Raw genomic sequence first — 23,454 nt, forward strand, 5'->3', positions numbered from 1 at the left:
AGCTTCGGTTGGTTATTAGAAAAATAAATTCTGTTTCTATGAAAGAGAGGGAATTGGTAGTGCTGTAGCAAATCTGCTGCCTTTAAAATAACTTGTCAGATCTGTACCAATGTATCGGCTATTAAAAATGAAAACTAGTTTGAGATTTTTTATTAGATTTTTAACTTATTTAGTTTGATTACTTTTCATTCGTTTATTTTTGCCTAGATGAGCAGTTTCATGGTTGTAAGTGTGTACACATATTTAATGTGTATATGTATATATATATATATTTATATATGTATATATAAATTTTAAATGGTTTACAAATGACTACTTATGTATGCAAGTAGAAGTTCTTGCTCTAAACTCTGCTAATCGTTTAACTCATAGGTATGGTACCCAAATCATTGCGCGGGTACTTGATTCTTTCGTTCTTTCAAAAAGAGAGAGTGAGAGAGAGGTACTTAAGTTCTTTCGTAGAGATGGAAGTTCAACCTAGCGATTTCGATAATTTAGTAATATACATACAAATGTCAGAGATTGATATCGTTTTGTAATAAATATAAAATGTGGTGTTGTTCATGTGTCAGTGTTATTTATATGTCTTAATGTATGTAAATAAAACCAAATAAATCTTTTATTTTCATTTGCAGTTTTTATTATACTCGTATTTATGTATGTAATTGTTAATAATATGTATGCCTCATTGTAATCAAAATTAACAATATTCTTTTATTATTATTAATTAGTGTTTTTCTGGTATATAGGTATTGTTTATATATATATTTGTATATATATTTATCTCTAATTTTTATTATTTAATATGTATAATATATGTTTGTATAGTGCAACTATGTGTAATCTAATTTTATTTAGTTAAACTTTCCATAGCAATTTATTTTTTATTTTTACAGCGTCTACAGTTGTTTCGCGCATATTATCATCCCTACCATGCTATTCGACAAACGGTGTATAGAAGGGTACAGCCGTTATAAATATTCGAACTTTGCCATGCGAAATTAAAGTTATCTTAAAATTTGCAATAACAATAGATTGACGTTTTATATGTATGTCAGTGTAACTGCTTTTTAGTGTTTCATTAGTTGTGTTTGTTGCAATGTAACAGTATGTTTAGTTTCGGTACTAGTTTGTGTGTTGACCTTAACTATATTTTTACAAGACATAAACATATACATATCTTCATTAATAAGTTCTATTAAGTTTAAAAATCAATAGTGGTACCTTTTTCATAACAATGATATTTTTTGTTGCATTTATTTTTGTCACTTAAAATAAGTTTGGTTATGTTCGTTTTTATTTTTTGCTTTCTTACCATTGAAATAACATATATTTTTTGTTTAATTCTCTGCATGCTGAATTGTCTGCCTTAACCATTTATTCTTAATATAGTATAAATTAGCAGTAATAACTATTATTGTTCTTAATATGTCTTTAAATATTTTAATTGTAGTATTAAATATGAGTTTTCAAATTCTAAATATCTATTATTATTTGTATATACATATATATATATATATATATAATATATAATATATAATATATAATTTATATATATATATGCGTATATATATATTAAATATAAACTCCAACGATTTATACATAAGTAAATAAAAGCAGCATGCCACAAAAGCACATCTTTCAAGTATCGATTAACGAGTCAGTGTGGTGAAAAGGTGAAATTGATAAGTCATTAATGAAATTAATAAATTAAAAGCAAATCAACCAAAAGCAAAAAATAGAAAATTAAATAAAGTATATTTAAAAATAAGGTCTACATACAGTAAAAAAAAATATTTATATACATTTTAAGATATTCATAAAATATTAAAAAAAAAAATTTACGTAAAATTAGTTACAAACAATGTCTTAACTCATAAGCGACTTATAATTTTTTTATGTAATTACAAATTGGAAAAGTTATATACGGAATTCAAGTGGTGACATACAATACATAAAAATATTAATGTGCATTAGAATGTAATTACTAATATTATGCCTTCTCAATATATATGTATTTAAATTATTGTTTTGGTGGCTTCCAAGAACCGATGATATTTGCTTTTTGCAATCACGCGTGAAGTTAAACTTTCTATAATTTATTTATTTAACCATGATTTATTAAATATTTCTTTTAATCTAATAATTATTAGTAATTAGTAATCTCTCCGTAAAGATTACACTCACATAGGCATACAAACATATGCGAAATGCAATCATGCTATGCACGCACATACATATGTAAGTGTGTTGATGAATTGAAAGTAAATTGATACTTGATAATGGTAAAAATGTTATTTTATTTTTGTGTGTTTTATGAAAAACAAATTAAAATATAAGTAAATAATGATTATGGGTTTTCAGCTGGAAAATATTATTTTTACCATTTATACGAATTTCTGGGGCACTGAATTTAAATTTGTTATACGCAATATGCTGCGTAACATTTTGGAAATTATTATTTGTAGTATAACCCTCTTTAAAGAGGGTGTGACTACTCTACTACTTTTGTGAGTACTCATAACTGTAATGGAAGTAAAAATGATAAGAATTGCTTTATTTTAGGAACCAAATCTCAGTAGTTTACGTATTGGCCAAAGAAGGTAAGAAAAAAACACTACTCAGTTTGGTTTGTAGTTGAAACTGGAAACAACTGCACAAATGAGATGTGTAAAAAATATTGTCAGATTTCTTTTGGATTTTCTAATTTTATACAAAGCGTTATGTTGCGAAGCTTTTGTCAGTATGAAGGAGACCTCACAATTGTTAGGAAGGTCGCAAAAGTGTGCTAAAATTAGAAAGTTGCTATAATGTTCAAAGATTCAGTTCAAAAACTCTGTGAAACACGTGTTTTATTTTTGTGTTGGTGTAATAGTAGTAGAATTTCCACTCTACTTAAAAAGAATTTAGCTAGCAGAAAACCCATTTATGTACGCAAGTTTTTATTTTTTGTATTCTACAATGAGAGTTTTTTGAGTGTTATATTACACGAAAAGTATTATAGCATCCCATGCGACGGTGTTTATTTTTTATTATTTTTGCTGCGTAAATATTAGTTTTAGTATTTTTAATCGATTTGAATTGAAAAATTCATAATTTTCTTATGGCGTAAGTTTTCAACAACTTTATTATTTAATTAAAATTTAAATACAATTTACATTACAATTGGAATAGTGACAAAAATTGCAAACAGTATTAGAAATTGAAAATTTTTTATTTAGTTTTTGCACCTTTGAATTAATACTCTTTTTGTTTTGGGTTTAAAGGTTTCATTTTCATTACTTTCTTAAATTTTTAATTAGCATTTTTTGCTAAATTTAGTTTAAACCTTTGAAACATCGCTTTCAACACTAAATACGTACAAATTATGAAACAAATATAATAGTGTGAAAAACTAATTTCTAAAAAATCGAGCTGAAAGCAGAAAACAAACAATTTTGGAAAGAGCATATGTAGATACAATAGAGGCATCTCAATATCTATATATATGTATATATGTATATAGAATTATGTATATAGTACAATACGGTCACAATATATACTAGACGATGCAATATAGTAGAGTACAACACAATGCATCTTAATTCATTGCATATGATTTTATATAAACATTTTAACAGGAAGTCAACAGTTACAGAGTTTTGGTTTTTCATATGCATAACTACACACATACATATTTCTGTATATATGTATGCGTGTGATTTTCGTAATTATTTAAATATTTGTCTAAGAGTAGTTTTTGTGATTTTTCTATTTTCATAACTGACTCGCCTCGCCGCGGCCAAAGCTGCATTTGACAGCGAATATGCGATTCATTTTTTTCATATAATTTTTTCAAAATTTCTCTAGTTTGTTTTATCGCGGTGTGTTTGATTGTTGTTTTCGAGGTCGGAGTCGAGGACTAACAAATATTTAAATTATTTTTGTTTATGTATTGTACATAAATATATATATATATATAGGATGTATGTATGTATTTTTTTATGCGAATAAGACGTTTCTTCTTCAAAGATTTATACTTTTTCTATGTGGAACTAATGATGAGCGGTTTGCCTTTTGTTGTTGTTCGGTACTTTGTTGTCTATGTGTTTGATTTATTTTGTTTTTGTTGTTATTGTTTTTCTTGTTGTTGACGGCATATTAATTTATTTTTTGTTGTGTTAGACTATCATCTCTAGCATTCATTTTCGGTACGGTACGATAGGGTAACTATTACATAGTGAGCATGTAAATATGTTAGTTGATTTATTTTGCGTTTACTAGATGGATTCATTGTATTGATGAACAACTGTTAAAAATGTTTAATCAACAATCTTAATGTTAGAAATACATTTTTAAATACAGACCTACAAGTTATGTATTAATGGTAGTTAGTGAAAGCACCACGGTATATTTATATATAGCTTGTTACCTTGATCTTCAAGTCTCACATTCTTCACACCTTCTACTTAGTACTTTCTACATAAACTGCCCGTCACTTTACTTCATATTCTTCAGTATTTCATCGGTTTCCTCGGGATCCTTCAATGTATGCCATTGGGCAATCGGCCGTCTTGGTGAGGCCAACATATCGGACCAATGTCGCAATTCGGTGCCGGTAGCCATACAGCCGAGTATACAGCGTCCAATCGGCTCAGATGTACCGATACGATCGTAATCCACAACAGTAACGACGAGACAGATTTTCTGAGGTAGTATCCAGTAAAATAATGACATCAAAATGGCAGCAAAATGGCAGCAAAATGGTTGAGTTTTTGTAGAGAATAAAATAGATTAGTAAGATATGTATAATATTTTATAGCAAATTTCCTGCATTTGTTGCGGTCACAGTTTTTTATGTTTCTTGTTCTTTTGTTTTTAATATAAATATTTTATTTATCTTAATAAAAAAAACTTTAATTAAAATTATTTATTTTAATTTTCTTTTGACTTTGTTTTTGTTTTATAGTTTGTTGAAGAAGAAGAGTTTTTGTTTGTAGTTGTTAAAATAGGATCTTTCGCATGATAATCTGAGTGAGCAGAGAAGTGGGGGGAGTTGTGCACCACGAACAACTAGTGTAACGCTAGGTTTGTGCAATTTTGCGGGTTGGTTGAAGGAGTTGGATGGTGATTGTCTCAATATAGGCATACTTAAATGTAATTAAACTCTAACTACAATTACCAATAACGACGAGAACAAATTTTGTATGTATAATAATATCAAGTGTATTATATATGAGCAAAACAGGGAAATGTTCTAAGACTAAATTGCAAAATTGCAATTATACTAATTAAAAAATCGTTAAGTTTTCCAAATATAATGTGTGTATTCTTTTTCTATACTGACTTGATAATAGCATAGACTCAGTCTTCTTAAAGTTTCACTTTTGTGACAATCTTTGTTTCCTAGGCTAAAAAAACTTCTTAATTTAAGTTTACTTCTTATAAATAGAAATTATTCTTTTCAAATTTTATTAGAGGTTAGGAGTATTGTAGGCGGTAAATTCAATAATTAATACTTTTGATCACTTTTTATTGTTTAAAATATTTAGGGATATAATAATTGGATTCAAACATTAAATAAACTATTGGAAAATACTTTGTCAAGTCAATGATAAGCCTTTTGTGAAATTTCAAGAGAAAAAAGTGTATTCTAAATTAAAATCACTGAAAAAGTACTTGGGGACGGTAGCGTTTAGCTCTCTTCATATGAGATCATTTCATTTAGCTTATCATTTAAATAACTTTGTGAAACTGTAAAGAATCTAACTTTACCTTTGATTCTATAAGTAGTAAAGCAGAGCATTTTGAGCATTTGCAAAAGGATGCTATGGAGACTCTTTCTTTATACTTTGGTTAGGATTGAAATGCTTTTCACTTTTTATATATTTTCAAATGGCCTAATAAAAGAAAGCATAAATTTTGCTCATTTCGCTACTATATATGCAATTATAAAAACATGAGTTTTACAAGCTAATAAGCTAAGTATGTAATTTGAAAGTTGAGCAAGCTGATTTAAAAGCTACAAAAATGGAAGCTTTAACGTAAAATAGCTTACTGTTAGGCTAGTAAACGCCAAGTATTGATCACTTAAGCGGCGAATTGTATTATTAAACACATGCAAAAAAAAGAAATATCAGCAGTAACGGTATTTTCTAGCCTAACTAGATATTTGGTCTAATCTAAAACTATAATTGCAGTAAGTATGTATGTATATTCTAATTTCGATATGTAATATGTACGATTATGTGGTTACATTCAGCATTTTTGGTGGTTTTGAGGCAGTGCTTGTTGATCGCTTATCAGCTTATCACAAAGTTAGCATACATAAGCTTTGTATGTGGTAAATAAGTATGTAAGAGCGACTAGAATGGCCGTAGTGCCACCCATACATAAGTATAACGGTGCGATTATGTCAAACAGTGTCAATGGATATGAGATATTGCTGTAATAGTTATATTATTTTTTGGTGATATTTAAATGAACATTTTCTTTACGAACACATGGCTACTCGGCGTCTGGGTTGACGTCTTCACCAAAGAATAATGTTCATTAAATACTGGTAAACGAAAATGTATAATATTCAATCCCATTTTTGCGAAGTTTGTTTTTTTGCTGTGTGTGTTTTGGTATTGGTTTAAAGTCCAGCGTTCAGGGACTATGGAGTATCACAGTTAGGGGGCGTGAGAGCGGTCAGCATGACTGACTCGAAACAACTCGGCTACATTCTTTTTGGGTCTAGCTGACGCTCGGAACATTACTACTATTTTAACTACATACATTGTAAATTTGTAATTTGCAAGAGAATTGAATAAAATATATGTATGTACATGTGAGTATCAACCAGTGTATTTCAAAAATTATAATTAATTTCAAAAAACTAATAATTTTCATCACTGGACCACAAAAAAAAGTTTTGACGACTTGTAAATTTAGTCCTCTCTTTTTTCACTTCTCAATTGTTATTATTGTTTTATTCTTTAGTTTTCTTTTAGTTTACTCCTTTCAGCTACTTGCGCCGTTAGCATTTGTTAATATTCTTTGTTGGTTTTTCTTGTTGTGCAGTGTTCTTGTAGTTGTAGTTCTAGTGCTTGTTGTAGTTGTTGTTGTTTTGCGATTTGTTATTGCTGTTGTAATATCGTATCAAATCAGAAGACAGTGTCAAAACAACGAACCCATAGCGGTCGTCGTTATTGACGCCGACAATATTCATATGTACATATGTATAGTATATAATATTTATATGTATGTACATTGACTATTTCACGCTGCAACTCCTTGGGAGCTGATCAGTAGCGAAGCTTTGTATTACCAAGTGTTAGTTAGTTAGAAAATAAATAGGAGTTGAAGGAGTTGTAAGAAGTACCCACCCCTTATGGTGGTGAGTACATAAAATGTATCGTGGTGATATTCACTCCAGGGACGAAGTAAGGAAAGATCATACGAAGAAGAAGGTTCAGAAAGAGCTGTCTTTGCTAGATGTGATGTACTGCATTAGAACCAACCACCAACATACCAGAATCAAGATGTTATGTGGAATTTAGGATGTTAAGAGATCCAAATTAGTACACATGGTACAGTGTACAGTTTCCATACGAGCAGAATGTAGAGTGAAGGAGTCTCTTGAAAACGTCCTTAATATGGAAGGTGTATATCAATGGGTATTGTAATTTAAAAAAAACTATTTGAATTTTGTTCGAATTAGATATAAACAAAACGCCTAACACTTTTCCAGAGATATTATGTCGACCATCTTCCCATTTGAGGCAAGCCCCTGATGTCCATCGGCAACCGATCTGAGAACTTACTAGTTTCAAATCTACCGTCATCGTCTGATGATTTTTGGAATAAGCTTTTTCATGGAACCGCTATCGGTTAAATAACTTTCGAAAGCTTGTTGAGTTTACTTTCTGAGGTAAGGAAGTGCACACTTCTATCCAATACTCTATTTTGGTAGGCAGCTAAATTACTGAATTATTAAAACACTCTTCTCGGGTATCTTTTTATTTAGAAGGTAGCTGCAATCTTTTTTGTACGATAAAGTAGATAAGCTAATGGAAGAAGAAGCTTCACTGCGCAAGGACGTACAATGGGGCAATCTATGGACTTTTAGAGATCACTCAGTGGGCATAATCTGTTGCTGAGAGTAATAGCTGATAAAAGAACCAGGTGTGCAGTGGGCACAACGCGAAATCATTGTGGGTCAGAGCGCAATCGGTGCATTGATGACCTCAGACCGGTCACCTCGTCTACCTCTTTCGTAATAGTGACCTAGGTTTCGTAGTATCGCGTACTAAATTGACTGCAATATAAACTATATAACTTAGGTTTTAGGAAACCGCGATAAGAGGTCTTCCAATGTTAAGTTATGGACTGGAGAATTCTACTTGATGAGGTCGGTTTCGAAAACTATTTTCCTTGTCAACTCCAACAATCCCAAGAAGTTATCATTGTAAACTTTTTTTTATTGAAAGAGATGTTTTTTTTAACTAATGCATCTTTCAATAAAATTCCGCTGGACAATCTTACTTACTTTCACTGTAAAAGTTACACAGTAAAAGAGTAAAAGGAAGCTCTGGAAGCTACCTAAAACTGTCAGTTTGAGGTAGTTCAGCTCATAGCATACTGTTATGAACCGGGATACCGGAAGTGTAACCAATTTTGAAGTAAAAAGTTCTTACTGCGCATGGCAAACAAAGAAAAGCAATTTTCTGAAACAAAAGATTTTGTTCAAGTGGAGTTAAATTATTGAAGTGTTTGAGAATAATTATATTTGCTTGTACCTTCGCTGAATCCCTTACCCCCCGCAGTGGATATCACCTGCATTCATACGATTAATTATATTGGTTTGAGTTGTGTTTGAGTGTTGAGAGTGTCAAGTCGAAAGCGTTTTCGATTAGTGAATCAACAAAAAAAACTTGAGTCAGAAACTCCAAATTACAAAGATGCAGAGTCTCTCTCCATGCACATATACAATTGTCGGGTTTTTGAGCTCCTCACAGCTGCCGTCAGCTGACTTTTACTCATCGTGATTAACGAATGAGGTACTTCGGTGTATTTTGAAAGTTTGCATTGAATTCGCGTGCAGACCACACTTTGCAATCTACGCCGCCATACTTTTGTTAGTAATACTTATGTACATATGTACACATGTGTTTGTGTATAAAGCCGTTAATTAAGTATTTCGCTACGAAAGCCTAAACTAGGTAGAAATTGGTTAAGGACTAATCGTGCACAGTCCTACGTGCTACCACCGTTCAATGTAATTTTTTGTTTTTGTTTTAATTTTATAATAATTAATTTGCTTAAATTTTTGGTTCTAATATAAAAATAATTTAAAAATAAAATAAAGTTTTGTTTTAATATTTGCTTTTGTTAAATAATAAAAAAATTTAACTTAAATAACTCAAATACTTATTCATTAACACATTTATGTAAGCTACACAAAAATTTGCCACTTTTTAAATAACAGTTAAGCCAAAAACAAAGTACGCACGCATGTGTATATCGCTGTCAAAGCAAAAATAAAGCAGTGATGTATGTACCATATATGTATACACACAGCGGTACTCTTGCCGAGTGAAAATGTAGCAGCAGTTTGCTTTGCGTATTTACAACAACAAATTTTTGAATAATTTTCTTCAACAAAAATCATAATAATAGTAACTAAGCGGCCGACTTTTCCATAGAAAAAATCAAAAACTGCGAAAATGAAGCCTTCTTGGTTAAAATATTGAGCGAACACCGATTACAAATAATCATTATTACTTAAGAGTGGTACTTGGTCTAAATTAAATGGTACGTAGTAACTTGTTTGTTTGTTTTGCTGTTGGCGTCTGTACGAATACTTTAGTGTGGCAGATATGTGGTATATAACGGTTATTCAAACTCAATCGGTACTTAGTATGTACAAAACATTGAATGTAGACTTTCAAAATATGTAGTGGATTAGTTCGCTATGTAGGGATTTATAATATTCTTGCGGTATATTTTTTCTGTTTCAAAAAACATCGATAACTTTGCAAGTACAAGGCAGGTGAGTGGGAGCGGGGAGAACATTTAATATAACGTTGATTGGGTGGTAGTAGTGGGGTTAATAGTAGTAGTAGTATTTGTTGTTGTAGTAATAAGAGTAATTTTAGTAGGTATTTTGTTTTAGCAGTTGTGATTGTAGTAGTTTTCAAGTAGTTAGTAGTAGAAGTAGCAGTAGTAGTTGTAGTAGTAGTAGTATTAGTAGTAGTGGTAGTAATAGTAGTAGTTTTTAAGTAGTTAGTAGTAGGATAGTATAATACATTCTCGCATACTTGTATTTGTTCAAATGGTACTTCAAATGAGAACGACTCATTATAGTAAGGGTTGAGGGTGCATTTTTTGATACTTGTCTTCTTCTTTTTCAAACGTTTTCCATTTTGCATGATTGCAATTTTCACATATGGATCTATAAAAATAGAAAGAGAAAGTGAGAAAATCAAAAGTAAATACAAAATTTCAATTGCCATTAAATTTAATTTGTTTACTTTGTTTAATTTGCTTCAAGTTTCATTAAATTTTGGTTGAACTAATTTCTGTTTGTGGCTTGGGTTGTTTTTTTTTGGTTTTTGGTAATTCATTTCAAATATGTATAGTCCATTTATATATATGTAACTTGGTTATAAAATTTTCAAATTTAATAGAAAATTGCTTTACATATATATGTATAAATATATACTATAATTCGTAATTTTCTCAAACCAACTTTGTAAACATTTAATAGGGGAATAACTTAAAGTACGGCTCAAAAAAAAAAAAACAAATAAAAAAATAAATAAAAAAATAAAAATAAATAACTCAACAATATTTGTTACAAATTTAAAAGCAATTTATGCACAGCAAACGGTGCACTGAATCTTCCAAACTGTTTATTAACTATCTATAATATATTATTAGTGCTTCTGTTGATAACTTGATACCATAATTGAAAAGTATTTTATAGTTTTGATAAACAATAATCAACTACTGCAATTGTTTTGTAATAGTGATAAAGCAGAAAGCCCACTAAACAAAACTCCACTAAGAAAGCACATCGCATAGGTGTGATGTGATTTTAAGAGCAAAGAGTGCACACTATAAAACTGGAGTCGGTTATTGTGCGACTATTAGACTTAAGTGGACATAGACTAGGTTAGGTTAAGTTCTAAGGCTGATCCCCAAGATGAGGATCAATTAGGTATGTTGAACAGAGTTCTTTGAGAAGCAAGAAAGCTATATACCATAGTTGAATCTGCTTTATTGACAACAGCGCTTAGGTCGTTTATTTGTACCGTTGCCTTCGAAAATAATCCATGCCAAATTTCGGGACAAAAATTGGATTTTGATCGATCACTTTTTATGGCAGCTATGTGTTATGTTGTAGTGGTCCGATTTAAGCAATTTCTTCAGACGTTGTATCGTTGCTTTAGACAATCATTTGAGCCGAATTTCAAATAAAAATGCATTCTATGAAGGACTGGATTTTGATCGTTCAGTTTGGTTGGTAGCTATATGTTTTAGTGATCCAATATCAGCGGTTCCAACAAATGAACACCTTCTTAAGGAGAAAAGGACGTGTGTAAAATTTCAGATCAATTGAGTGATTTATAAGTGTTATAGAGGGATTTTTAATTAATTCACTGTCTGTTGATTGGGGTAGATGAACATAACCGTACATCCATGTTTCTTTTATTGTATAAATAATCGCCTAAAACTAAACTGTTTCCACGTCCCTGAAGACTCAGTGGCACCGGCATATCCAAGAGTTTGGCTAAATATATGCATTTGTGGAAGACTAAATAAAATATATAGTTCGATTACTTATGAAAATAAGATAACACCTAACTAATAAACATTTAATAACATTTTTTTTAACAATTATATAATCAACTGATTTAAGATTATTTAACGGTAATTTAAACGCTCATCAATTCATATGTTTGTAAAAGCCTAGAAGAACTGGATTTGATATTTTCAGAGGCAACACCGTTGGACGTGGGAGGGCGCATTAGGACGAAACAGTACGAGTTGAAAACGAAAGTGAGCGGATAAGGTAGCAAAGATGTACAGATCAAAACGTGCGAGCTCTTTATAGCTTAAAATATACATACATTTATATATTTGGTTTTAATTTTTTACACTAGAGTTCGTTTGAGAATCCTTGGTAGATTTTATAGCAGCTTTGTAGCATTTACAAATAAATTATTTTTTTATATTTAAATACACAAGTATAAACTAGCATATGTTATATAAAAATTTATGCAAAAATATTATTTTATTTTTAATCGTAAGAGTAAAGTAAAACAAGTAGGAAATTATGAAAGGCGCCGCACCGTGTTGCCATTTGAAAATATCGATGACTTTTAATGAAGGAGTGGTGAAATTGGTAATCTTTTAGTAAGAGAAGCGTAAAATCGAAATCGAAAGTTAGATATAAAACATAATTTAGAAATCTACGACAAAGAGCAAATGAGAATGGACGATTTTAGGCAACTAAAAAATTTTATATGAAAAAAAGTTAATAAAACATTGCATGGATTGACTTTCGAAAGCTAATTTTTGCAAGCAATTGAAAAATATATATAAACATAGCGTACATAAAAATGCCCACTTGCTAAATTGGATTAGTAAAAGAGATAGCAACAAAATCTCAAGCAATTTTAAGAGTTTAAATTAATTATTTAAGTTGTTTCTATTAAAAAATAATTGAGTAATTTTGGCATGCATTAACCTCCGAGAAAAAGCTAGTAAATATACCTACATGTACTAAATACAACATAACTACATCAACACTTATTGGACACAACATTTAGTGTGTAACGATTTTGCAAAAGTCCGATGCAAGGACGACAGTTTCACGTAGTGAAATACAAACTTGCAAGTTTTATAACTTTTTCGATTTTTCTCGATGCTTATCGTAAGCAATTATAAAACCCGATTGCATTCAACGAAAAAGAAAAATTTGAAAAACTGTCGAACTCCTTGCATCGCATTGGCGCCACAATTTATTACCAGACAATCCGCCGACGTCCATTTTTTTCAAGTTCTTTGCCTCCAAGATGACCACAGTTAGCTTGCCAGCAGTTGGAACATAACGCAGTGAGAAGCAGATGTCGCCAAGCTTTTCCTATATACATATATATTTTTACATGTCATATAATCGAATGCGAAAATGTGTAAAGATAAGAGAAGGAAAGAGAAAAGATACAAAAATAGTATTTTTCATTTGCTTAAAATTTTATTTATGCACATATGTACATATAATACAATATATATTTCACACAATTGAAACATTAATAATATTTAAGCACACAACATATCACTTGAGCTACATACATTATATATTTGAGTATTCAGTTGGGTACATACATACATACATACATCGTACAAACATCATATAAATCAATATGGCGCGTATTGGGTATGGGTATACATATTTATACCTTATTATTACAAAAACATATATAAGTTTATTATATAATTATTATTAAAGTAATTGATTACACATCGAAAACTCTAAATTACACAAGTAAATACATCTGCACATATATTGAGGGTTCGTACTGGAGAATTTTTTGGTTAGATTTTAGAAATTATGTACTTCAGAGAGCACAATAATTCATAAGTTTCCTTTCGCAATATCGATTTTTTGTTCAAAATGCTTATGAGTTTGCCTGTTCTTATGAAAAAACTCTTAAATTTCGATAATTGATATTTTTTTCAAAATTGATAGCAAACTGTTAGTTGAAGTTAAAGTGAAAATTTCAGAAAAGGAGAAGAAGGAGAGGTAAATCATATAGAAGAAATTAAAAGCCTTAAAGCTTCCATTATCACTAGTAATGAAATCAAAAGCTAAAAATTTATAAGCACTTCTCTGGCTTTGGTCATCTTTCAATTCGCGAAAATTATTATCATCATTTGAGATGGAGGTCACAAGACTAATTTCTGGCAGCTCGATGTCCCTGAGTCATTTCTGGTGAAACCATTAATCACAGCTTTTTTGAGAATAAATTATATCAGAGAGAATTCACCACATGTGTACATACCTATGGTAAAAGTCTAAAGTGAAACAGATAAATCACTGAAAAACTGAAGGATTGTGCATGATTGATTGTTGAAGTGTCGGCACTAAACAAAGTTATTGAGAACCCATGCTTTTTCAAATGATCGAGCGTTCGACTATTTAAAATATGGTGGAAGAGGGTTCGCTGTTTTGTAAATGAATTTTAAATATCCTATACGATGAAACTGGTATATAAAGAAATTACTTTAATCCATTTCAAATTACTAAATAGTTGATTGAAAGTTGTGCTTTTAAAATTTAAATTGAAAAAGAGTAACGAAGGAAATGATCAAGAGTTAATTGTGTAAGTAAAAACATATATATACAAAGTACTTTCTTTTTGCTTTCTATATTTTGTTAGAGAGAGAAACTAGAGACTGTCGAAATTATACTCAGTTATGACGACTTGTTGAATTGTCTGTGAGGAATTATAAGCGTTAAATTTGTGCTGAGATAATTCAGCTTAAGGTGTGGGTATGCGTATTCTTATTCTTAACCTCTAACTCGAGTATTTTATCCTCAACACTTTTCACACAATTACTTAACCCAAGTTAAACTACAACCCAGCTGTAAATTCCTTAAGGATTATTTATCTGACTTCAAATAAGGAGATTCGAGTAGGCGTTTCGTTGAATTCGATCAAAATACATTAATTTTAAAGCAAATTAAGTTGAATATCACCAAATTATATTTACCATAAATATAAATAATTGACCAGTTTCAAGAATTCAAAACAAGTATTAGAATACAACACAACAACGATTTCTCACAAACATCGATTTCAACACATACTTATATATATATATATATATGTATAATTTGGTATATAATTGCATAAAAACAGTAATTTAGCGCAAATTTACAACTCAATTTTAAATAAATGAATTAATCTTGAAAAGAAAGAACAGAACTTATATAGAGGTAACATAAAAATTTTGAAATTTCTTAATAGAGCTTCGATTTGGTATTAGGAAGAAGTAAGTGAATAAACTTAAGTTTAAAAATTTTCAATGTTTTTCAATAGTTTTCTGCGTTTATCCTTTTGTGGTGTGCTAAGATTTGTTCTGATTAAAGTGTAATGAGTAACCCTCGGTATGTTATTCATGACAACTGTAGATGGTTGTTGATCACTTTTTGTTACTCTTTTACAACCGAGTTTAGATAATGTGCATATAACCTAGATTTTGAATGCTAAAATAAAATTTAATAAGATATGTATAATACAAATGAATGATAACAGCCATTTTAGACATTCCCTTAATTAAGTCAATTAGTTATGTGTTCTCATAGGTCATAAAGTAGACCGTTTACTCTAGCTACACATTGTTCAAATAGATCTAATTGCTGAGGTAATAGAGTGAATTTACCAGCTGAAAACGCCTATGAGTATTAGTTTGAAGTGAAATAATTGATAAAAATTTATATATATATATTTATACTGTGTTCAATCAGATATATATTATGAACGGGTTACACCCGAACTTAGCTCTTCCCTACTTGTTTCCTCATAAGAAGTTTAATAAAATCATTTAAAGCAAATTTAAAAATTAAATTTAAGGATTGCTTAAGTGGAAACACTAAGATTTTGAAATTGTACGCATTTAATGCCGATAAAACCACGAAGAGAGTAGTTCCAACGAAATTTGTAACAAAACTTGTCAACGGTATTTGCCAGCATATTATATAATATTTATGAAAACGTATTGTGCGACAGGCTAGGCTTTATTATTACCTTATAGTTTAAAATTGAATTTTATTGAACAAACTAATCGAGTTCTATTTAAGAATTTTCTTGAAGACAACACCCTTAGGAGAATCTGGTAAAGTAATCGATTCTTAAAATTTATTAAAATCCATCATCTTGATCTCTGTATTTTGTTTACTGATATTAGTTATCACGACCTTCGCCTTTACAATCAGACGTCGAACAGAGATTCGGACACTCCTGCAATTAATTACTTATTTACACTCATTTAATTTTATGCTTAATTTGTCATAATTAAGCTAGATGCATAGACAGTTGAACAATAAAATTTTAATAAGTTGCTTATGCTTAAAACTCTATCAATAATATGAAAGATAATAAAAATAATAAGAAAATAAAAATGAAATAAAAAGTTTTTTTACACATGTAAATTTTGTTTTGCTTTTCATATTGCATTTGTTTCGAAACTAAAATTTTATAACTAACTTTGTCATTTACACCCAGTTGAAAACGCTTTACACAGATGTTATCATGTCACTGTATAATATGTAATTGAAAAGCATATTGTATAACTAAAATAACCTGAATAATGGAGTAACCGTATTGTTTATTTACAAAAAACTGGGCTTCCATAAAACCATCACTCATATAACGAGTCACAGTGTAAATTGTAGATATTAGTCGGCATCAAATTTTTAGTTCACATTTGAATATGTTTATGTGTATGTGTGCGTTTAAAGCCTTATAATGATAAATAGAATTGAAAAATGCATACAAAATATGAAAAGTGAAAATTACAAATTTGCTTTAAGTTCAAAATACTTAATTATATTTAGTCACCAAAAGAAACACTATTAATTAGTATGGTAATTATTATTGGCATTCAAAAACTACTTTACATATAATATATATATGTAGTATATAGAGGTGACATACATAGAGAAAAAATGTAAAGTAAGACTTTGGTTCATTCTTTAATAAATATATGCATATAAAGAGTTAATAAAATAGCTACTTTTATGCCAATTTCTGTATTTATTTTACAAGTTCTGCACCAATATCGTACAATTTTGCAATTTTTGTTTGCACATCTCTTCAAAATTTACTAGCGAAAAAGTAAGTTCAGCTTTTACATAGAAAATAAGTAGGATGCTATAGGTTTACCACTTACCTAAATGGTTCAGTTTTAACGTCTTTTTGTTGCTGTCTTTTTACTGTCTCTTATTTTTTATGACTTGAATATGTGTGTTTACAGTAATTATTTGAAAAATACAGTTGTTGAGATGGTAAAATAATATTTTATTGAATCTAAAATAATTATAGGTGAATAAAAAAATAATTTGAAAATAATATTATAAATGTGGTTTTTACGAAATTTTGGATGTCTGTTGGGTATATCTTTGTTGTTTGCTGTTTGTGTCGAAGCTCTTTATATTGAAACTTAAGATATAAATTTAAAACATATAAATAAATATCTTAATGTTTATACAATATATGATAATCAATAGAGCCAACAGAAGAGTTCAGATACCACGTCAATGAAAGAGAGAAAATTTTACAAAACTTCACCAATTCATAAATTGTATCAAATCCTTTAGGGAAGTGCCAACTATACGTTCAGGTTATTGCTAAAGTTTTGAAAGGAGGTCGGTTATAAATGAAGTCTGGAAACTGGTTTTGCAAAGTATTGAATATTAAAAAAAAACAGAGTTTTTCGATTTGGATACTTTTTGGCATACAGTACTTTTCATAGTATAAAGTATTTGCTTCCGGTTTTGACTGAGAATAATCGAGCTTCTTCAGTTCTTCATATTTTATGGATCGGATACTGTCGATAGTATTATCAATATGCTGCTATCTATCATCAGACCATCAGATCAGGTGCTTTGGATCAAAAAGTTGTTTCAGAAAGTTTTTTTTAACGCAATCATGATTTACAATTATAGTTGATTTTCCAGATTGGTAGGACCAAAAGGTGAAAATTTAAAAAATATTCAACTTCTTACAAAGAAATTACTAAGTTACTTTCAAATATCCCCATTTCTACTATTAATTTTTGGCGAATTAAGTTTTTACAACTGGCATAAGTACAATATAATGAGATACAGCTAGAATAGCAAGTAGTTACACGAGATTAGATTCCATATACTCTCGGGTATAACATTTAACTCAATTACTTTGCTGTTGCTTCCTATGTAAATGTTTTGATAAGGGGTAGAATTCATAGCGAGCAGGGATGTCTTTGAATTGTTAGAAAAAACTGGCTTAATGTTTTATATTTTAAGTAAATGCTGAGATATCAAGTACAGATATGTTAAGAACTCTGAGAATAATTAACGACAGCTGTTTACTAACCTTTAAATTGGTATACAAATTATCTTTTGATGTAAAAATCGCAAGAAAATAAGGTAAAACATCAAATAAACAAATGCACGGCGACGAAAAACTTACGAATTCCACATGAAAAATTATTAAAAATATAGTAAATATTAATAAAATAATAATTTTTGGTAAATTGAAAAGTGCAAATAGAATTTCTACTCGCATGAGGTAGTCCATTTATTTCGTTACAAAAATATCAAAGGAATATGCTTAACATTCGGGATGTACACCAATACATAGAAATACGAATATATATGTAAAAAAGTAAATAATTGTTTATATGCACATTGATTATCACTAATAGCAATACCAATTGGAAAACAACTAAAATACGATTATAAATACTTTGTTAATGAGACAACAACGAAACAAAACAATGAGTACTTTGGAGAAAATCCGTTTGATGAGTACTTACGTGTGAGTGGCCATTGCGTTAACCAAGTTTTATAACGTTGAAGTTGAGCGAATATACGTAAGAGATTTTAACAGATCGAGGTGGTTGTGGTTGTGGTTGGTAGACGGTTTTGCGATGGAGTGTGGTTTGAAGTTTTTGATTTTGGTTTTCGACCAATAGCATTTTTGCATAATTCAAAATTCGCATTGTTTTGATTTGAAAAATGATATGATAGTTCGAATTGAAATGAGTTGTTTTTACAATTCGTTTTCATATTTGTTTTTGGTTTTTGGTTTTTGGTTATTTCGTTTTCGTTTTTTTTTTTTTTTTGTTTTTTTTTTTTTTGTTTTTTTTGTTTGACAGATCGAATCATTTTGGCAATAGATTGAATTGTAACAGTACAACATTACGGGTGGGTTTGATTGGTCGATTTGCATTTTAGCGATACGAACGGAAGTAATGTAACGTGTTATAAAAGATAAAAGTAATTAAGAAGAAAAAATTCAGAGAAGATTAAATATTTTCAATATTAATTTAATGTTTATATTTTTATTTTTGAATAGCAAAAATTTTATAAAATTTATATAAGTTATATAATTTTAAATAATTTCTTTGCGTATGGGTTGAAAAAAGCAATGCGGTTTCAGAACAATATGTATTAACTTGTTTTCTTCATACAAATAATGTAGAGCAACAGAAAAGTTCAAATATTTTACGCATCATAATGATTAGTCTAGATAAATTGGAAATAATTTATGTAAGCAAAGCATGCAGGTAATGGCAGCAAAATTTTGCTAATATATTGTACTTTGTGAAAAGATAATAATTTTATAAATGTTTTCGTATATTTTTGTTGATCTAACTAAGTAATTTACATTGAAAAGATAAAAAAAAATTTAAATTGTATTTATATTTGGAAATTGTAACGCATAAAAACGAGCTCGCACACTTGCTTCGTGTTTCAGACTCATTCGCATGCCAGGCTTTTGAGATAATTTAATTTCAATATTTTCAAAGTTAATCTGTGGCATTTTTCAATGTAAATAATAATAATTTCGATATTGAGTGTAATTTGCTATGTATTTAGTAATGCTTGAGTAATTTCGCGGTGTGCCATGTGTATTAAATGTGTGCATGAGTTATTTTGTGTGGTGAGTGTGCGTATGTACTGGAATTTATTGTATGGTAAATTTTGTTGTGGAAAAGTGTTTTATGTTAGAAAGCTGTAGTTTCCCGATTCATACGTACGATTGTAATGATACAACCTTCAATAAAATTAGTGTCTCGAGTGCGTCAAATTTTGTTTTTTTATGTTGTGCTGCTATGCTACAGGAAATGAGTTCAGTGCAAAGGATGACCTCTTCAAATAGTGTATAAATTGTATTAGAAACACTTTGAGGTAAATTTCAATGTGCCCGGTTTTTTAATTTAAAAACATTAAATGTAAAATTGTTTGTTGTGGCAATTTTGCATGGTACATCAGCCAAGGGAACCGCTTATACTGTTAACATTTACTTATCTCTAATCTTTAGCTCCATCAAATAACATTTAAAACTTGTACTCAAAAACGGACAGTACCACAAAGCCTTAATATTAATGTATACAATGTGCTTTCGTAAAATGTTTACAGATGCATCCATGCTGGTATTAAAGGATCTTAAAACATTAAATGATAACGTTGTTGGAGTAAAAGTAAGATTTCTCTTACTAAACCTGTTTTTATTATTACATACAAAGTCTCTTCAAGTAATTCAGGCCAATATGACGCATTTTATGGGGGAAAAAAAAAAATTACGTTTTAAATATTACTGAGTTACTGATAATTTCAATCAACAAATGAAATTTCCTTCATTTGGTTTCCCAAAAACAAGATTACCTCGGCTATCAACAGCCTCAGCCTCGTTGGATACTTTCTAACATTCATACGGCTATTAAGTTTGGATCAGGGCTGTCCCAAAATCTGCTGATCATACAATTTCCGTAGCTGTGTTGTGTTAAATATATAGGCCGTTACGAAATCATAAGTATATAAATTAGTCTCCACTATCAAAAGGTGAATATCATTCGAAAATTGGTTCGATATGAATGGCAATTAACACCTATAGAAACCCACATACAAAATATCTGCAACAACACTGTCTATTCTAAATAAAAACTGCTCTTTGAAAATTTTTAAAGTTTTGTTTTCTCTGATAAAGTTTGATCAGAAAAAAAGCTAAAAACGCATATTATTTGAAAGATTTTTGAATATTTTAGTTTTGTTAAAACTTACACCATGTTTACATTATCTCAAATTAGAGCTAGTTGTTTTTCGTTTTTATGATTTCAGTCGGAAATTTTGAATTCTATATGCTATAATACCGATGTCCGATCTAAGCAATTTGTTCGGAAATTGTAGCGTGGTCTTGGACAATAATCTATGTTAAATTTCGGGAAGATATCTTGTCAAATAAAAAGCACTACAAGAACTTGATTTTGATCGATCACAATTTGCTCTCCTAAAGCTATGCTGAATTTGAAATAAAAAAAAGGTATATACTTTAAAGGGTCTCCGTTTCCTTCTGGATGTTATAAGCTTCATGACAAACTCAATATACTTTTAGAGTATAAAATCCTCAAATATACCTATGCATATGGGCTAAAAGGTAAACAAAATTACTAATCTAGATGCTTTCAATTCAATACTATCAAATTAAGAATTACAAATATGAACACTACTGAGATATTTTGGTATTTGGCGTAGGAGTGTGAAAATAACATACTTTACGAGTAACTTCTTGAAGCAAAATTCAAAAATTGCATCTAGAACATATTTCGCTTAAAACGCTTAAACTCTTTTTACAGAATAATACAAATTTCATAAAATATTGGCTTTATTTGCTTTATATTCATTGGTGATTTTCCAACAACGTTGTCATTTTCAAATATTTGTTAATATAATATTTCATTCTCGTATAATAAAAGCCGGAGGGGTTTGCTCTGCAATTCATCTGAGTTTCTCAACAAAATAATATTGTAGCATAAATGATTGTGTTTTTAATTTATAAATAATTAAAAAATGCCTACAAATCTTATACTAGATTTTATTGTATTGTTTTGCGCTGGTTTCTCGTTTTAATTCTATGGTGAAACTGTACATTTTTATATGTAATAAGTTGAATACTCAAAAAATTTTTGCGACAAAATTAAAACACAAAAATTTAACTACAATATTAACAATGTGAGAAAAATGCAGAAAATATTTGTTTTTAGAATTCGAAAAAAATTTATTTTGCATAAAAGTGAGGTGGTAATTAAAAGATATTAGTAGTAGTACAAAGAGTAATATTCAAATGATTTTTTGTTGTTGTTTTGTATGTATTTATTTACCTTCTACGAAAGGTCGGAATCAAATCAATTTTATTTTATTTTTATATTTTTTTGAGTTTGAGTAGTGAGTACGAGTAGTAGTAGTACATAGTAGTAGTAGTAGAGGTAGTAGTAGTGGTTGTAGTAAATAGAGGGGGAGTGGAAAAGAAAAACTTGTTTAGAGTTTGATTTAAATGCTTTGTTCATTGCAAATGTTGTCTTATTTTAATTTTAAGTTTGTTGCTATAAAAATTTGTTCAAGACCTTGAATGGAACTTGATAAGTAAAAATGAGGTTAAACTTTCATAGAAAAATATTATAATAAAATTGCTTGTTGTGCTGTTGAAATAACTAGAAAACTCATAAAATTATTTGAGAACCAAATAACCTCTAAAATATATAATTTATAATAGTAAAATTTCTTTTTGCTAGGATAATAAAGGTTGGCTGTTAAGCTTTTTATTTTACTCTTATTAATTTTTTTGATAATGGGTTGTTGTTAAAGTGGAAACTTAAAATTTATTTTTCGTTTATTTAATACATTTTGAACTGGGTGTGTTGAGCTAAACGGGTTGGTTTTTGCGTTGTTTCATATTAATGTTGCCAGTGGTTCCTGTAAATTTCTTTATGTACTGAGGTTTGTGCATTTGTCTGCAGCTTTGTGTGTCGTTATGTAACACAATTAACTGACACACACTGTTGCTTGGAAAAAATTCCAACTATTCACACACACAAAATATACTCATAACACGCGAGTTAACTGTTTATAGCAATGTAGTACCTCTAGTAATAATAAATTATGTTCAAAAATTGTATAACTGCACTTTAAGCTTTTAGTTGCTTTAAAAAGCTAGCACTTGAGTTAAAAACTCAAACCCGTTAAATTATTTTTGCAGTTCTATGAAATTTATGTTTATACGTAGGGACTTAGAAATCTATTTAATTTTTTTGTTGTTGTTTTTTGTTTTGTACTTTACTCATTACGTTTACATTAAGAAGAAAAAAATCATAAATTAGTAGAAGTACAACGTTTTTGTTAATTGAAAATAAAGTGAAAACGAAAAAATTAACACTTAACAGCTGGCAACGCTGCACGCGAGCACAGCCAGTATCACATACCTGTCCGCCTTCACCTTCAACGCTGACCAAATCTCGCCATTCCTCGATAGTTTGCGCCAAGTCAATAGTGCAGAGTGGCACCTTCACCTCGCCGATTTGGTCATGTTTGGAGAAACGATCGAAATCGAATATGGCAAATACGAGCGTCTTGTTCATGGCATCGGCATACGGCAAGCTCTAGCAGTTTATGAAGAAGATACACATTTTCTCATTAGCAAATTGTGGTATAAGGAAAATAAGCATAAACAGGTATATTACCTTAAATGTGAAGGTTTCATTGAAGACCGGGTTCAACGTTTTGCGGTGCACTTTGGTTTCGAATTTCTTCTTCTTGTCGGGTAGCAAATATACTTTAACATAAGGATCCGATGTGCCGCCCATATCAAGCGCGGGCAATTCTTCGGCTTGTATAACGGTGACCGCTAAGCTGTTCGAGTTGAAGTCATATTCGAGCTA

The 23,454-nt window shown here is 29.8% G+C and overlaps 1 protein-coding gene across 13 annotated transcripts in view; it reads right to left on the minus strand.

The window, feature by feature from the left end:
• Nucleotides 1-789: 789 nt before the first annotated feature.
• Syt1 (Synaptotagmin 1) overlaps nt 790-23,454 on the minus strand; it is a 58,778-nt gene continuing 36,113 nt past the window's right edge. For 9 of the 13 annotated variants that reach the window (XM_070106326.1, XM_070106327.1, XM_070106324.1 and 6 more), the window contains 6 exons: nt 23,257-23,451; nt 22,999-23,175; nt 13,000-13,114; nt 10,284-10,417; nt 4,412-4,686; nt 790-4,288 (listed from right to left, as the gene is read on the minus strand). In XM_070106326.1, the coding sequence (XP_069962427.1) occupies nt 4,480-4,686; nt 10,284-10,417; nt 13,000-13,114; nt 22,999-23,175; nt 23,257-23,451 (828 nt within the window). In that variant the 3' untranslated portion in view covers nt 790-4,288; nt 4,412-4,479. Of the gene's footprint in view, nt 4,347-4,411; nt 4,687-10,283; nt 10,418-12,999; nt 13,115-22,998; nt 23,176-23,256; nt 23,452-23,454 lie in introns of all 13 variants that reach the window. The other 4 variants (XM_036374950.2, XM_036374961.2, XM_070106330.1 and 1 more) reach the window with 3 other exon arrangements.

Source organism: Bactrocera oleae, chromosome 3, assembly GCF_042242935.1.
Source record: "Bactrocera oleae isolate idBacOlea1 chromosome 3, idBacOlea1, whole genome shotgun sequence".
In the NCBI taxonomy this organism is placed as follows: domain Eukaryota; kingdom Metazoa; phylum Arthropoda; class Insecta; order Diptera; family Tephritidae; genus Bactrocera; species Bactrocera oleae.